This window comes from Dermacentor albipictus, chromosome 1 (assembly GCF_038994185.2).
Source record: "Dermacentor albipictus isolate Rhodes 1998 colony chromosome 1, USDA_Dalb.pri_finalv2, whole genome shotgun sequence".
NCBI lineage: Eukaryota > Metazoa > Arthropoda > Arachnida > Ixodida > Ixodidae > Dermacentor > Dermacentor albipictus.
Window position 1 is genome coordinate 215,413,105 of NC_091821.1, and position 18,589 is coordinate 215,431,693.

The window sequence follows — 18,589 nt, forward strand, 5'->3', positions numbered from 1 at the left end:
AAATCACCAACACTCCCTATCAGCAGAATCAAAAAGGAACTTAGGCGTGCTTGGTTTAAGTGATGGTGGCGGAAGGAGGAAAAAATTCTTTGAAAACGCTGTATTTGCTAAACATACATTCATTTGGAGCACAAAAGTGCTCAATGCCGCTAAATGTTAAAAGGAGAGCTACCTGCTCCACATTAAAATGTCACATTCAAATTTACACATCAGAAGTAATTGTTTAGCTCTTTCGTCACCACACCTATAAAAATCTATCATTGTGACTGACAGTTTTTCTACACATTGTGAAACATTCCTGTTGTAATTATTCTGCTAGAAACATTATTTCACCATGAAAAATGACAACTGAATTTTAACTATTTGTCAGATTTGACCATTGCTGGCAGATTGGGGAGTCTGGAAAAATGAAACTTCAAATGGAGGTATGATTGAAACTAGTTTTCAGTGCTCCTAGCACTTCTTCAATAATACCAACCAAAATTTTCGCAACATAATTTTTAAATTACAACAGCTGTGAAGACACAGAATCTTCTCTCGGGTTGTCAATTTTCCAATCTGACGTATAGGCTGTTTTAATGATGTCTCAAACAATGGTAGATGCTCACGAGTGCGTGTTATTTTGAGTGCACTCAACTAATATCAAGTGCAACATTATTTTTTTCACCATGGGTTGCTTTTATCCATCAGCACTTTGACAGCTTATGTACAAATTATTAAGTGCAGTTCTTCCTGTCGTGTGGGTGTTACTTATACAAGACCATGCTGTAGATTTCAGACTGTTCTTCGACCAATGTTTGACTAGCTCTTTAATTTCCCGCATTCAGAACAATGCTTGTTCAAGTGCCCTTATTCATTACTGTACAATATTGTGCAACACTTCACATTACTGAACAGAGTTATACAGAGACTGAAGAAAGCATGTCGAGGCTTTAGCATCAATCAAACGCAGACCAGACCACCTTACTTGTACAGAAAAGCTGATCAAATGTAATAATCAAATATCTGGGGGCTTCTGCATGCTCCCTGACCTGACAACTATTGGTTCACGAGCCTAAAAAATGCAGTTAAACAGAAACCAGGTACCTGCTGCAATGAGTAAAAATAAATGTTCCCTGTGCAATAGGAACTTACCCATCTTCACATTTGCAATGCCTTTCCATATAGCAAGGGCATCACTATGGCTAGTACTGATGCCAACAAATCTTCATAACATGATCTGACTAAAAAAAGCTGGAAACTAGGAAGCAGGTGCATATTTTGTATATTTAAAATTATTTCACTCTTAATACTTATACTAAAAATGGCGAATTATTACTTCCACTTGTGTTCCTTGAGGTGCTCCTTTGAAGTTTCACATAAGAATCTTCAAAAATTGTGTTATTACTGCTATACATCCATTCAAAATACCAGTGATTGGGCTATAATTTTATGCAGTTCAGTAGGCGTTGAGACTACTACGTCTTTAGATAAAATGTTAAAACGGAAAATCACCAAAAATTAGCACATTTCTCATGGTAACTAAAGGGTAAAAAAACAAAAACAAAAACAAAAAAAAAGCACCTTTAAAGCGCACAGACCTGTTAATGAAATAAACAGTGCATGATATTGAACAGCTTCTTTGATTTTCTTATATTTGGCCAACCCCATCTGTGCATATATGGCACCAGATCTCCGGCTTATGTAGCATGAAATTTTGACCAACAAAGTAGTGCCAGGGAGTGCACCTCTGTTCTGTGTAATCAAACAATAAACCACGAATAAAAGCTGCACATATAATGTAGACTCATATGTATCTCTAATGAACAAAGTGAATCATATTCAACAGCTTCTTCGAATTTTTGAAGTTTTTAATGGTATTTGATCTACCCTATTTTTGGGCCACTGAACAAGTTCCCATTCTTAGCCAATCCCCCTGAATGGGTAGGTTCTACTGTGACACAAGGGGCATTGAAAGCTTAAATGAATTTATATATGTGTTATACTTTTCTCTGCATACACCTCTCTCAACCATTTTTCACTCAACAAACATCAAACCTTGTTTTCATGACATTGCTGCATTAATGATTTGAACTGTGCATCTGCATAAATTGGTGTTTGCATTTTAGCATAGCGTGTATTGGTGTACTGCATAAACAAACATGGCATTACATTAAAGTTGTGACCTGGATAAATAATTTATATGCATGCCAGATGCGAGCTCCAGCAAACCAGCTATATAGCATTCACATGAAGGAAAATCGTGAATTTCAATGATGCTGGCCCTGATTTGTATTATTATGCCCCCTAAAACCAGTTTTTTCATACAAGTGACATGTGATAAAACCGGCCACAGTATGTCTTGCATTATTTCTTAAGTGGCTTCCTTGCCAGCATGCCATGTAAAGAAAAATGTTGGTGGCTGCTACATTGTTACTTACAGTGTAGTGTATCAAGATTACATGAAATGACACATTGCACAGGATTAAAATAAAGAACTGTATGCATAAGACTTAGCTGTATAGCATTTAATTAACTGCTTCACGAAAACGTCACCTCAGATAGATTCCAACATATGAGTCAGATAGCATTAATTTTTCTCCCTGCTTTTCATTGGTGCAATAGAAGGCTTACTTCCCGGAATGCCCAATCCTGCAGTCGTTAGGTGAAAAATGTTTTGCTGAACAACTTTATGAGAATTTTTCTACCTGTACTGATGTACATGTTTAGAGAATAGAAATAGCAAGCAGGCATGAGACAGAAGCAGACAAGTACAGCCCCAGCCATAAAAAAATTGTAATTTCTTTATCAAGGTGATGCTCATATGGCTTAACTTTTGTGCTTTCAGTAGTACTGAATTATTGCTTAAGATAAAAGTATATACACGTGTTTACGATTTCCTGTTGAATGTCTTTCCACCTCTCCTGGTGGAAATAAATAGTGGAAAAAGGTGGAAGCCAAGTTTTGCTAGTAGTGGCCTATCAGCAGCACAAATGCCCATTTGCCTCATGAGTTGACAGCAGCTTTGACCTCACAGTGAGGCCACAGAATGCTGGGGGCTCACAAACTCCCATGTGGGCAAACGCAATCATACATGGGCATGCAGGTTCTGCCATTCCAATCATTGCCGCAATGGCAGCACTGCACTGAACTTCCTTTATATTGTAATACAAATGAAAAGAGCACAAATGCGCACAAAATATAACATGATTTTTTAAACGAAAAGCACAGTGCACTTGCCGATAGCTAATTTAAGTACAGCCTATGAAAGGTCAGCCAGCTGTTGCCTTGATGGCCAGGGGTCCTGCACACCAATTTGCAACCATGTGTGGGAGACTTTAACATTAGCAGAAAAGTTTCTTAATTAAGCGTTGTGACATGGAGTTTCATGCGACTTCCAGTGCCTACTTAAAAGACAGCTCGGGGACATAATCCCTTTTCAAGTAAGCTTGGATTACTGATTAGTACTGCACTTACTCAATTCTAACGTGACCTAGATTGTATCGTGCACCCGATTTTCTCGACCATAGTAAGAGAAAGGAAAGAATGATGGTAATATACTTTATCTTGGACTGTGCATCATTTGTCTCTATTGAAGGCTGTCTTGTCACAACGAACAGCACAGACCATCTCATATGAAGTGTTGTCTATGGCATTTGAAATACTATCACATTATTGAAATGCCTTGCTAACCATAGCAGCCTAAGAAATTCACAACACAGGCACAAAGCTACCACAGCTTCTACAGCAGCAGCGACATGTGGATTGGATATCAGAAATTATTTATGCCAATACATTATTTATGCTAATACAGTTTTGTTTTGTACTGGAACCTAATGCAGTTGTAATGTTTTTACGAATTTTCCAGAAAAAATGCACACGTTACAGTAGACATGGCATGTCATGAACATGAAAGACTTTTTTTTTAATGCCACTGTTAAATGCAAGAAGCACAATCTCAAGTGTATGGACTAATAAAGTAATCATTTCCTCATATTTAGAGGCAAAAACTACTTTTCTTTGCATAAACACAGAGATGACGATGCAACAGTGTGTGGTGGTTTGCCATTTTCACACTGCATCTTGGATTTTCGTGTCATGTTGTGGTACTCGAAATGCACTGCATGCTTGCGTTTCGTTGTCTCTGATTACACAACGGCCTGTATCAAACTGTTGATTTTCTTGAAAGCTGGCAGCAAGAATATGATTAAATCACTTTCTTGCAGTTCTGCATACATCTGACATCATCATACACCTCATTTGTTTGTTTTATACTAAAATATGGTACTACCTGCTGGTTCCCCCATACCAAACAGTGCATAATACGCCTAGAAGCAATACAGAGAAAAGCCATCAGATTCATTTATAATAGGTACAACCGTAATGATTCTCCGACAGAACTCCTTGATAAAGCTTGCCTCCAGACTATTTGCAAGCGTGCTAAATTCTTACGCCTCAAGTTTCTATTCCACCTCCTTAACGGGGACTACAAATTAAACAGTGGTGCATATGCATCTTTCACTGAACAGTGAACCACTAGAACTAAACATCATAAAGATTTCATTGAATACAGGTTCCACACAGACACATTCAGATATTCTTTCTTTCCCCAGACAATCAGAGACTGGAATTCATTGCCTAGTGATATTATAATTTGCTCACCTGACAATTTCCTTCCTATGCTGGAAAAATATGTCTATGAGTACGCATCTTGATTTATCAGTATCGCCTACAGACACCTCATTTTGTCTCTAATTGGTTTTGATGTACTTTTTTGTTGTTTATCTTATGCTTCTGTATTTCTGTTCATTAACCTTCAAGGGCTGAGTCAGAAAGGTCACAACCTTTTATTGTATTGCTCAACTACGTCTTCTTGTAAACTACAATATTAACAAGTGTATAAGTTTGTCATTCTTATTTTGATGCAATGTATTTTCCCATGTCCTGCAACAGCCTCCAAATAGAGGCTAGCAGTATGTATGAATTAAATAAATATGTTACGTAATTGATTTCTAGTTTTGCGAAGAACTGAAGGCAATGTGCAATACAGGGTGTTTCACGTAACTTGAGCCAAGCTTAAAAAGTATGCTAATACCACACAGCTGAACAGAACTAAAGTAATGTTGTTTTCTGTCGCTTGGAGATACTCAAATTATTTTTTGTATTCCATCTAATTAGATAATTAGACTTAATTAATCAACTTCTCAATTATTATATTTAGATGAAAAGTGTTAATGAGAAAATTGTAGAGCAACATAAGGAACTCTCGATACAGCTTTCTGTTGCTCAATACATGCAACATAAGAGTGTTTTTCCGAGCAGGAAAGAAGCCTGCAAACATACTCGAAATTGCTATGCAATTGGCCACTCGAGGCACATTGCATGTATTCGCAGGCTTCTTTCATGCTTAAAAACACCTTTATGTAGCACGTATTGAGCAACAGAAAGCTGTATCGGGAGTTCCTTATGTTGCTCTACAATTTTCTCATGGACACCTTTAATCTAATTATAATGTTCGAGAAGTTGATTAATTAATTAAGGCTAATTATATAATTAGGTGGAATGAAAAAAAATAGTTTGTGTATGGAAGAAGGAGCAGGAACAGCATGGAGGAATTGAAAGCTTAATTTGACTGCCAATAACTCTGCCATACACGACAAATTCAAATACTTTGTGCTGGAGGATGTTCATGAAATGATGTGCTTTAATATAAAATACGGTTCTAGAACTTTGTATAAGAGTTTAGCAGGGCCGCTTTGATTTTTGAAGCATCTCCTTAGCTGATATGATCCTCGAAACATTGAGCTCGATCAATCAAAGATGAATTTCCCTACCAAAAATATGCTGCGACTGGCAGTTTGTTACACACATTGTAGAAGATAAGTATGCAGCATGGTAGCCTTGGCTTCCAATGCCGCTTGTAAAAGTGATTACCTCGGACTTCATCTGCTCATTTTCAGCTTTTTCCTTTTCTGCTGCCTTCTTGGCAAGTACCAGCTCTGACTCAACATCAAGGAGCTCCCTCTTTAAATTATCTGCTTCGTCTCTAGAACTGTTCAACTTCTTTTCAACTTGGTTGATGACTTGGTCACGGAGCTCAACCTGTGTTGATAAAAAGTAGAAATTTTAAGTCATTATAGTAATAACTATGCCACCATCTTTTTTTTTCACATTGAATAGATTATTCTATAATTCACCTGTAAAAGACTGCGCAATTCTGCCTCTCCACATAAGCAATGTGATGAAGTGAACATAATTTGCATGGCTAATTGCAACTGCATACTGAAGAACAGCACAAACAAACAAAAAGAATGACTGAAAGGAACAAAATTGGACAGTACCAACTAGCTCTACCGTCAACTTTTTCATTTACTCAGTCACATGAGGCAATTACAGAATTGCAGACAGTATTAAAATCATAGCCACTTAGCAGAAATTGAGATTAGCACCAGCTTTAAAATGTCAGTCTTGAAATACACATGAACGAGATTTTTTAGGAAATTGAAGCGTGAAATGCCAAAGCCTTTCATAGTATATACTTGGGAAAGGATTTCTAAAAAAAAAGTACATGTGTAAGGATATTTGCTAAATAATTATGACTGCATTAAAGCATTGCACAAATTCCACACAAGCCCTTAGGTAAATAAAAAAGAAATATTTAGTGAAATGACTAGTGACACTGGCAAAATTTCAAAAATTTGTTAGATGTATAAAGAATGAAAGTGCTGCAATGATTCATTCTTCACTACTCATACACTCAACTTTGGTGGACAGTAAATGCGTACTCATCGCAGCCTGCTCATTAAATAACAAAAATTGGCTAATCAGCACCTTAATCATTGGTTTTAAGACAGATGTAATCGCAGTATTGCAAGAGGGTACCATGTGAGGCTAAAGAAATTTCACAATTTTAAGGATGCCATCCGTTGCGATATTCGTTGACAAAAACTTCACCTTTTTCTGCTCCAATTATAAAACAGGGTGCACAACAATTACCAGAAGCGCGGTCCACGCAGTGTTTCCCACCACATTCAGTTTCTTTAGGTCAATGAGTTCATTGCCAGTGAGAACGTCTGTTACTTGCAGCACAAGTGCATAATGATGGATTGGACGCCTCAGCAGGCTGTCGGAGCTGCTTTGTGTCATGACAGCTCTGAGCATAATGTGGGGAGAACATCTGTCACTCTTTAACCCCGTATTGCATAAAAATTTTTTCTTGCAAAAAAAAAAAAATTTGACAGAAGCTTTTTATGCCAGAAATGCCCAAACACACCTATTTTTTTAAGGTGCATGGTTGTGATTTTATGAGTGGAAAGTGTCACATCATATATGATACACCATGCCAGTTAAGGGTATAGTTTACAACCATATAGAAAGACGTTTGAATTGGAGAAAACCTGTAGAAAATATCACAACCATTGAAAAAACTTTAAAGCTTGCTGTAAAAAGTAAAGTATATTTCTTGCAGCACAGCTTATTACAAGTTTATTAAAAATATGATGACGGCGTCCTTGACTGACTACCATATTTACTTGTGTAAGGCTCATCTTTTTGTAAAACTGAGTGCGAAAATTTGAAAAAAAGAAAAATTCACACAGCTTCACGTGCCTGCCAGAGTACTGATAAATTTCTGCAAGCTCCTACTAAATGACACAAGTTGTCCTACCACTATCATCACCGTATCTCGCACTCAACACCAAACCTCAACTTTGTTCACAGACTCCGCTTCAACTGACGGCCACGTGTGTGAAGCGGAGTTTGGGTTTGTGGCTGATCAGCCGGCAACTTCCACGACCACGGCACACCAAGTTTGTGTGTGCACTTAGCAGACTTTTACATAATGAATTACCTGTAATTAATTACTAGTATTTAATTACACTTATTTTGTAGATTTGTAATCGTTCGATCCCTTTTTTTATTTGGTAACATGTACTGGCTTACTGTAAATTACTTTTTTCAGTAACCAATTACATGCAACTAGTTACTTTATTGACGAGACCAGCTATAAAAAGTGATGCAGCTTTGAGCACTTGAATTTTGGCAGGAACTACAGCAGAATGGCCATGGTCATGCCATGCAGCAGCCTCGCGTACTGCGCATATTCAGATAGGCAAACCCGGGTGCTAAGTATTTTTTTCCACATATTAACACTCCATCAGATATGGCTGACGAAATGAACCAGCAGCGCTATGGCTCGACGGCGATGGCCACCTCAATGTTGATACCAGGAAGGACGACTTCTTTAACTTTTCATTGGCCCTACTGGGAGCACCTTCTCCGAGCACCATAACATTGAAACACTGTGCGAGCACAGGTAATGATTGAATGACCACAATATTGTGCACAAGGTGTTTGATTGTTACCACAACACCCTTCCCTCCAGCATGCACACCAAGTGTTGCGTCTGATGTTCTCACTAGAAATTGAGGGACGATGACCAATGAAAGTTTTCAAAAGCAATTGTTACTGAAGATAAACAGTGTGTAAACGGTTGCAGAGGATGCACTGAAAGAGCCAGACCAGCTCACTCTACATTTACTGTAATTGAGCGGTGTTGATAAATGTTGAGAGGAAAGTGATGTAAAAGTAATCAATTACATTTAATAATTGTTTAATTACTTTCGTGGGACAGTAATTGATCCCTCTATGAAATATAAAAATGAATCACGTTTATGAAGCAATATCATAAGAAGCCAACAAACACTGACACCACGGACAACATAGGGGAAATTACTTGTGCTTAATGAATGAGAATAAAGAAACAATAAATTAATGGAAATTAAAGTGGATGAAAAAACAACTTGCCGCAGGAGGGAACCGAACCCACAACCTTCGTATTTCACATGCGATGCTCTACCAATTGAGCTACAGCGGCGGCGTTTCGCCATCCACTTTCTTGGGTATTTATGTGCCCTAGTAGAACCCTGAGAGTGTTAGCCAGCGCCACCGCTCACAGACGTTGGCGGCGGACGTGGAACGTCCTTTTTGCCGCAGGCGTCACGAGAATGTGATCTTTTTGGGTGAAGGCAACTGGTCAATAAACCCACATATGCTACCTGACGGCATCAATGTAGCCGGATTCGAGACCCTCGTTATGTAATAAACGAGAAGAAAGGGGGTTAACAGAGGGGTCCGATTTTTATTAGTCATATCATAAGAAGCCAACAAACACTGACACCAAGGACAACATAGGGGAAATTACTTGTGCTTAATGAATAAAAATAAAGAAACGATAAATTAATGGAAATTAAAGTGGATGAAAAAACAACTTGCCGCAGGTGGGAACCGAACCCACATCCTTCGCATTTCGCGTGCAGTGCTCTACCAATTGAGCTACCCACATCCTTTGCATTTCGCGTGCAGTGCTCTACCAATTGAGCTACCGCGGCAATTGGTAGAGCATCGCACGCGAAATGCGAAGGATGTGGGTTCGGTTCCCACTTGCGGCAAGTTGTTTTTTCATCCACTTTAATTTCCATCAATTTATCGTTTCTTTATTCTCATTCATTAAGCACAAGTAATTTCCCCTATGTTGTCCTTGGTGTCAGTGTTTGTTGGCTTCTCATGATATGACTAATAAAAATCGGGCCCCTCGGTTAACCCCCTTTCTTCTCGTTTATGAAGAAAGTAATTCTAAACAATTAAATTTTTTTTTGTAACGTGTACAAGTCTGGTGCCTACTGGATGGAATTCGGTAAAGCCAATAGCACTTTTAACACAGCCTAAACTGAGTGTCGTTGAGTCAGTGCCACATGTGCGATGCCTGCACTTCGTGGTGACCCACGACACACGTCGGCCTCACATGATGAGCGCACATGAAGCACACTTGCAGTTCAAGAGAGGGGAACTTTCAGCCAATTGGTCCAACATGTTTAAAGAGAAAAAGAAGTGCGAATTTAGACGGGGTGTGAGACGAAGAAGTGGACAGGATGAGCGGAAACTAGCAACTGAGGTTTATTACCATGAAACACATAGCAGGAAAAGCTCACATCTGCGCGCAGCGTGCCTCGACATACTGAAGAACAAGATGAAACACACGTGGCAGAAAACACCTAGATGACTATGGAAAGCGCCAAGGGGCAAAAACAACTATTTCTCGTTAATCATAAACAGGGTTTCTTTATCCAGGAGAGCCACCGAAGGCTCACTTACACACGTGTCTAGGTCAAGCCACCGAAGGTTCACTTACACACGTGTCTAGGTCAAGTCTGTGCATGCGTGCCGTTTCCATAATTTCTCACTCAAGTCTAGAGTCTCCCCATCCTACAATGATAGCTTGGTTGAATTTGGGGTAGCAATTTGTATTCCCTGGTGTGTCTGGGGAGATCGGCGCCGCTATCACCCTTTGCCACGATCTATCATTAATACATTGGCCAGTCTGGCCAATGTAAACACAGCCGCATTGCAGCGGAAACTGGTACACCACATTGGTGGTACAGTGCCCATACTGGTACTCGTGCTTAGTAGTACAGGCGACCTTGCACGGGGCTGAGAACACGAGTCGAATGCCCTGTTTAGCTGCCACCTTGTACAGGTTGTGTGCCATTTTGTGCACATAGGGCATGACTTCTAGACCACTCGTCTGTCCACTTCTTCATCCCATGTCCCCTCTGAAGTCTCAGTTCTTTTCCTCTTTAAACACACTTGCGGCTTTGGCCACCACAAAATTCAAAGTAAACTTTATTTTAATGAAGCACAACACTGAGGAAAAGTTGGTAAATGATTTTCTACTGAACTGGAGCTCCAAAAAAACAATGAAAGCAATTTTACCATCACAATTTTGTTTTTTCAGATGGCCCAATCATTTTGACATTTTCACACCATTCTGCAACTGTGAATGTTTGCATAATGAGCTTTCAGTGGTTATATTAATTTTGTTTACCAGTCTGAGTGCTGTTCAGAGTCTTCAGTGAGTAGCTATAAGCCTGCCTGGTGTAAGGCCTGCACCCAATAAAAAGTTTGAGAAAAAGAATTGTGAGGGGGTTACACGAGTAAATACTGCTACAGACCAGTATTCCTGATGTCCAAAGACAAAGAGGCCAGTGGTGCGAATATGATGATGACCATTTGCGGCTAGTGCAAGCTATTGCCTTTTGGCCAAGTGCAGTGTATTGATCTGTAAATATACTTGTATAGAGCGTCACGTCTCTGTCTTCCCATGTAACATAATTGGTGGAAGTGGAAATTCCCTGTACCTTGTCACAAAACTTCGTAGTAGATGGTACATTGAGCCTTCCGTCATGTCTCCCGGAGATGACAGCTCGACTCAATCGGCTCCGACACCTGCTGCCACTCCAACGACCTACATGGCACTCTCTGCACCCCATGATCCTCGCATATTCTCGGGAAAAGATGGGGAAGACGACTGGATCAGCCTGTACGAATGTATCAGCGCCAATAGCAGGTGGGACCCTACTACCATGCTCGCCAACATAGTATTTTACCTCAGTGGGACATCTCGAGTATGGTTTATGACCCACAAAGACGAGCTCACCAGTTGGGATGCACTTAAACAAAAGCTGCGAGACTTGTTCGGCAATCCTTATGGTCACGAACTTGCTGCAAAGAAGGCGTTATCCAGCTAAGAGCAGGCGTCAACAGAGCCCTACATCACGTAAATTCAAGACGTCTTGGCTCTGTGGCACAAAGTTGACGCACACATGACTGAGCCAGACAAGGTTTCCCACATTCTGAAAGGTAATGGAAATGATGTCTTCAACTTGCTGGTCTTCAAGAATGTGGTGACAGTGCACGCAATTATGAAAGAGTGCCGCCGCCGGGAACTCGCAATAAGCAGACGTATCGACCAACAGCTTGCCGGCCTACCAAACACAAGGGTGACATTTTCCTGTGCCAATGCTACCCATTTCAACAACGGTGGCGACGTTACTTGGATCATCCGATGAGAAATTGAGGCCACCCATCCAGCTCCTTCAACACACCTGCAGTCACGGTTTCCAGATTCAGGCAGTCGTACACCAAGAGTTTGCCAACATGGGTGTCCACTCCATCTGTTCGGCCCATCGCCCGACACTCACCCGGATTCTCCGATCCCACCCCGTCCCACATCCCTACTATTCACCACATTTCCGCAACTCGTCTGAATGGTACTGCTGATGACAAGCCCATTTGTTTTCACTGCTGTAAAATCGGGCACATTTCTTGCCACTGTTGCAGTCACTGGAGTCCCCTGGCCCAGACCACCTATACTGGCTACTCTCGCCTAAGGGGGGAGGCTACCCTGGAGACCGAACTTTTTTATTTTTTAGGATATCCGGACGAAACTTTCAGGGTACGTTCACACCACCGAACTATGCGAAACTGCAAAGTTTCATGAAATGTGTTTATTAGTTCCAGAGTTATTGAGGTCTAACTAGGTGGTCCATGCCTATGCCTGAGGAAGCGCCTGGAGAAATGCCAGGACATAGTAGGAAGCTGAAATTCACTGTGATGATGCCTTGGTAGATATCCCAGGGGGCTACAGAGCCCTTTTCTTTAATTTCCCCTTCAAAAAATTTTAGGACAACTTTGAATTTGATGTAGCCAGTAATGACCACATTCATCAAAAATTAATTGCTTACTATAAGTTAACTGCACCAGCTTTCAAAAAAAGAAGCCTGTTACCCCCTGGCAAAGTCATCCAGGAACAGAAGTAAAAAGAAAAAAAGGCATACAAATCTGAAGAGCGGTTCTTGAGATATCGCCTTCCCCAGCACCACTACTAGCGAAAAAATCCATTCCGAGAAAACGGGCCTTAAAGTTGAACACATGTGTTCTTTATTAGAAAGCTCCTGCGGAGCTTCTAATTAGCTCTTTCGGCTCCAGGCACACTCAGTGTGTCGGATTTTCGACTGGCGACAGCTGACAGCACAGTTCCACCGCTGAAAAGCATCTACGCAGTCGGCACTCGCCGCGAAAGATCGAAGTTCGGTGCTCGGGTGCCTTCACCCCGACGCCAACAATCTCGTTCGCCCCAGCCCCGCTGCTCATCTTCCCCGACTCCCTATGGATACCTGCAGCCGGAAACCTATAGACAGTGCAGCGCCTCAAGGTGACGCTGCTCGCTATATTAACCTTCTTCACATGTAAGTCGACGGTGTTCCTGATCTGCTAGCTCTTACAGATACTGGTGCGCATTTATCTGTAATAAGCGCTGCCCTTCACAACTGCCTGTAGAAAATAACACCCGTGCCCATGCCTGTTGTCCGTGTTGCCGACGGTGGAACAGCTCTCGTAATTGGTATATGTGCCGTCTGAGCCTCCGTCGCCGATAGCTCTACAATCGTTCTCTTCACCGTCGTCGCCCACTGTCCGCACGACATTATTCTCAGCCTGGATTTCCTCCATGCACAATCCGCTCTGATAAACTGTTCAGCCTGTACTCTCCGCCTTGACCTGCCTGTCCTGGACTCTGCTGAACCACCACCCCAATCGCGTCAGTTCCGTAGACTTTGTTCGCGTGCCACCTTCGGCACTGAATTATGTTGACTTTGTGTCATCCCCACCTGTGCCCGACTGTCACTACATCGCGACTCCCATGCAAGACGTTCTCCTTGCACACGGTATCATGGTACCTCATACAGTTTGATCTATTACAACCATCTGCGTCTGCCTGCCAGTTGTCAATTTCAGCTTGACAACTCAAGTGCTGCCACGCGGGATGTCTCTGGCCCAGCTTTGCACCTTCGAGGATCCTACAGTAGCATCTATTGTAGTAGACAGTTACCCGACCCTACTCTAGCACTCCAGTCTGCAACTTGCACTGTCGCCGACTTACAGAGAATGATTGCGCCCGACTTGCCTTCCGTGCATGCTGATGAGCCCTGCCGTGTTCTGTTTTTATACCACCATATTTTTTACCTTGATGATCATCCTTTGGCCCAAACAACAGCTATCAGACATTGCATAAACACCAGCAATGCCCCTCCTATTCACGAGTATCGCCGGCTGAGCGTCAAGTTATCAACAAAGAAGTTTGCAAAGTGCTTGCCAAGAACATTATTGAACTTTCGTTTAGTCCTTGGGCATCACCTGTTGTCCTGGTGAAAAAGAAGGATGGCTCATGGCGATTTTGCATGGATTATCGGCACCTTAACAGAGTTACAAAAAAGGACATGTATCCCCTACCTTGCATTGATAATGCCCTTGACTACCTCCACGGTGCTATTTCTCTTCTACTGACCTTCACTCTGGCTACTGGTTGATATAGACCGCGAAAAGACTGCCTTTGTAACACCCGACCGTGTTTATCAATTCAAAGTGATGCCATTCGGCCTATGTACTGCTCCGGCCACATTTGAGCACATGATGGACTCCCTTCTTCACGGTTTCAAATTCTCCACATGCCTGTGCTACTTAGACGACGTTATGGTATTCTCCCCCACATTCGCCACACACCTCGAGCACCTCTCAGCAGTCCCAGATGTTTTTCGTCGAGCTGGTGTGCAGCTAAATGCATCAAAGTGCCAATTTGGCCGTCGCCAGATTACCGTGCCTGGACACCTCCTTGATGTGCACGGAGTGCAACCGGACCCAGGCAAAATTCGTGCTGTTATGCACTTCCCTGTTCTGAAGTGTGTTAAGGATGTCTGCAGCTTTATCAGCCTCTGCTCGTACTTTCGCTGCTTCGTGAAAAATTTTGCGGCCAACGCACGACCTATTACCGAGTGTTTGAAGAAAGACGCCCCTTTCAAGTGGGGCAATAATGAGGCCTCTGCGTTCTCGCATCTAATTGACCTTCTCACCATGCCTCCCGTTCTGGCCCATTTCAATCCTTCTGCCTCTACCGAAGTGTGTACCAATGCCAGCGGCCAGGGAATCAGCGCAGTACTAGCACAATGTCAGCGCGGCAATGACCATGCTTACACTAGCAGGTTTCTCTCAACTTCCAAACGCAACTATTCCATCACTGAGTGTGTCTGGCCTTGGTGCAGGCAGCTGCGACGTTCCGTCAATACTTATATGACTGACCCTTTTCGGTTGTCACAGACCATCTTGCGCTTTGTTGGTTTTGCTCGCTGAAAGATTCTACAGGATGACTTCGTCGCTGGGCGTTTCGCATAGAAGAATATTCAGATTCTGTCGTATACAAATCTGGCCGTCTCCACAATGACGTTGATTGCCTGGCTTGCTACCCGACTAGCCAGCCTAACGACGTCGACAGTAGCATTTTCTCTGTGTCTGCCTTCGCTAACATTGCCATTGAGCAGTATCGGGACCCATTACTATGAGCACTCATCGAGCGTATGCACTCTTCACCTACCGACGCCTCTGTTTGCCGATACGTCCTTCAGGATGGCCTTCTGTGCCGAAGGAACTTCCTCCCTGACGGATCTGAGCTTCTTGTTGTGCCCAAACATCTACGACGTACCGTGCTCTTTGAGCTCCATGATGCACCCACGGCATGACACCTTGGGGTATTTTGGACGTATGACCGCATTCGCTGCCGCTTCTATTGGTCCGGTTTCACTCCCTCCGTCCAATGCTATGTTGCTGCCTATGATTCCTGCCAGCGTATGAAAACGCCTCAGGTGTCACCTGCCGGTCATCTCTAGCTGATCACTATCCCTGTGAAACCATTCGAATCCGTGCTAGGTTAGATCTCCTTGGCCCCTTTCCCATGTCATCCTCTGGCAACAAATAGGTAGCCATTACAACTGATTACGCCATCAAACGGGCTCTCTCGACCAATTGCACCACTCACGTCGCGGAGTTTCTCTTGCATGACATCATCTTGCTTCATGGCTCCCTGCGACAGCTGCTTATTGACTGTGGTCATAACTTTTTGTTAAAAATTGCCACAGACATTGTACATTCATGCTCCACTCAACACAAGCTGACCACCTCATACCATCCTCAAACTAATGGACTGACGAACCGGTTGAACCATACCTTCACAGAAATGCTGTCCATGTACATTTCCAAGGACTATCATGACTGGGGCATTACCCTTCCTTACGTCACATTTGCCTACAACTCTTCTCACCACGACACCACTGGACATTCTCCATTTTATCTATTGTATGGTCCCGAACCAACCTTGCCCCTTGATACTTCACTTCCTCCTGCTGCAATCCCAACGAGTCAACGAGTAGTGCGAGTCTGCGCGCGACGCCATCGCCCTGGCCGACCATGCACCTCAGCTTGCGTGCACCTGACTGATGGCCTCACAAAATACACAGCAGCGTCTCTACTGCACCCGCCACCGTAACATAGTTTTCGCTGAGTGTGTTCATGCTCCTGTGGTCACCCTCTCATCATGGGGAACTTTCATAGAAGCTCTTTTCCCGGTACATGGGCCCCTACTGTGTGCTGTGCCAGGTGATGCCAGTGACCTACGAAATTGCTCCGGTCAATTCTACCTCACCCGCTACTCTAGCATCCAGTGATGTTGTACACGTCAGCAGGCTCAAGACCTACTACACTGCTTCTGAGCCTGGCCCTTAGTTGCTCCAGGATGGCGCTTGGAGTAGTGCTACAGACCAGTATTCCTGATGCCCAAGGATGAAGAGGCCAGTGGTGTGAAGACGACGACAATCTATGGCTAACGCGGGCTGTTGCCTTTAGGCCAAGTGCAGCGTATCAATCTGTAAATATACTTGTATATAGCATCGCATCTGCATCTTCCCACGTAACAATAGGATAATTCATAGGTTCAATTATAAGCTGGATCCCTTAGTGTGTTTCTTTTCATATGGATTTTTGCTTTATGTAGGCTTCAGGAGCTTGACATAAGCCGAAAAGACATCTCCTTCCACTTTCTGTGAGAGTTCTTTCTTGATGCTCCTTTCTTTAGCTCTCGGATAGGGTGAGTGCGAATATTGAAAACTTTTGACTAATGAACTGAACACTTCTCTATTTGATTCGGTCCTCAAATCGAATACACCTTTCAATTTGGTCCTTGAATCAAATATTCACTTTCTAAATGTATAATAATTTTCTAACAGAGTTTAATAAGTCTAGTCATTCACTATACATCATGAGACGAAACTGAAGCAAAAATGTAATAACTTTCATCCCATCCACAGTGAACATAACATTCTAGAGCACACTGCGCTGCTCAGACAGCCATACATTTCTGGCTAAACACGATCACTCGCAACAAAATTCAGTTTAGACAGGGCATTCAGCATAGTTTGGTACTATCTATAAATGCAACATGTGTATTGGCAACAACTTCTGTGATCACTGGAACTAGAGAAAAAATAAACTATTTTTTATTTTTGTCTGACATTGTCGCAGACAGCACACATTTCTGATTTCGTCGTAAAAGTATACGCAGATATTATCTGGCCAACAATGCCGCCCTTCTAAACTTTACATGATAATGCACGACCAGGTATGCTCTCAAGAGCCCCGAGTTTCGAACACAGTTCCTTTGTGTTTTCAATAAAGCATGCCTCATAATGTGCAGTGCAACAATAACAGAGGTATTCCAGTGTTACGAATGGTAAGAAGGCTGCACATTAATCACAAACTATTAGAAAACTATTCGATTCTATTCTATTCAATTCATAATTATTTTGATCTGAAAAACTACTATTTGTGCACCTCTATTCTTGGTACATGGCTCCTTCCACGCTACGTATATAGTAAAAACAGCTGGCATTTTCATTTTCTGACATATTCATCACAATAACGATTCTAATCAACAGTGTGGGCTGTAAAAATGGCATATTATTTCACCAAATTTGTTTTCTCGCAACAAAACAAATCCCTGTTCTGACCCATCAAACAACCCATAACTGCATCATATATGACACAGCAATTAGTGCTTGCCTTGTGCAAGGACCAGAATGTCTTTCTTGTTCAAAACATCACAGTAGACCTGATAAAGAGCCAACAAAATCCCTGCTATTTTTTCAGCACTGCTTTCAAGAGTAATAATTAGGAAGAAAGTTGACATTCACACTTTAGCATACACTAAAGAGGATGAAGGCAAAAGCCTGCGTGCTCACGAGACATTCATTAAACTACTTGACATTTTCATTCAAATACATTGTTACTTCTCATTACTTGTTTTCACCCACCAAAGGATGTGGGTTTGAGTGCCTTAATTAATTATATCTTAATTAACTGAGCAGCAATTAACTTCACCTTAATTAACACCAAAGGTCATAGGCTTGACTCCCATCTATAATCATGAGTTCAACCATCAATGGTGGCAGCATCAACTTTGTTCCTATTGAATTTTGGTCCCACCAAAGGTCATTGGCTGAATTGATTGAATTCTGAGGTTTTACGTGCCAAAACAACCATTTGATTATGAGGCATGCCCTACTGGGGGACTCAGGATTAATTTTGACCACCAGGGGATCTTTAACGTACCCCCAATGCATGGGACATGGGTAATTTTGCATTTCCTCTCATTAAAATGCAGCTGCTGCGGCCGAGATTTGATCCTGTGACCTTGTGCTTAGCAGCACAACACCATAGTCACTAAGCCACAAAGTTCATGGGTTCGAGTGCCGTAAATCCATCTTAATTAACTTTGCCTTAATTAACACCAAAGGTCGTCAGTTTAGCTCCTACCGATAGTCGTGGGTTTGACTCCCATCAATTCTGGTGCCACTGAATTTTGGTGCCATAATGCCGCACGGTCAATTTTTTT

General features: G+C 42.2%; 1 protein-coding gene across 1 annotated transcript in view; it reads right to left on the minus strand.

Moving 5' to 3' along the window:
• LOC139054195 (uncharacterized) overlaps positions 1–18,589 on the minus strand; it is a 140,836-nt gene that overhangs the window by 1,813 nt on the left and 120,434 nt on the right. Inside the window, exon 16 of the mRNA XM_070530873.1 lies at positions 5,914–6,081. Within this exon, the coding sequence (XP_070386974.1) occupies positions 5,914–6,081 (168 nt within the window). The remainder of the gene's footprint in view (positions 1–5,913; positions 6,082–18,589) is intronic.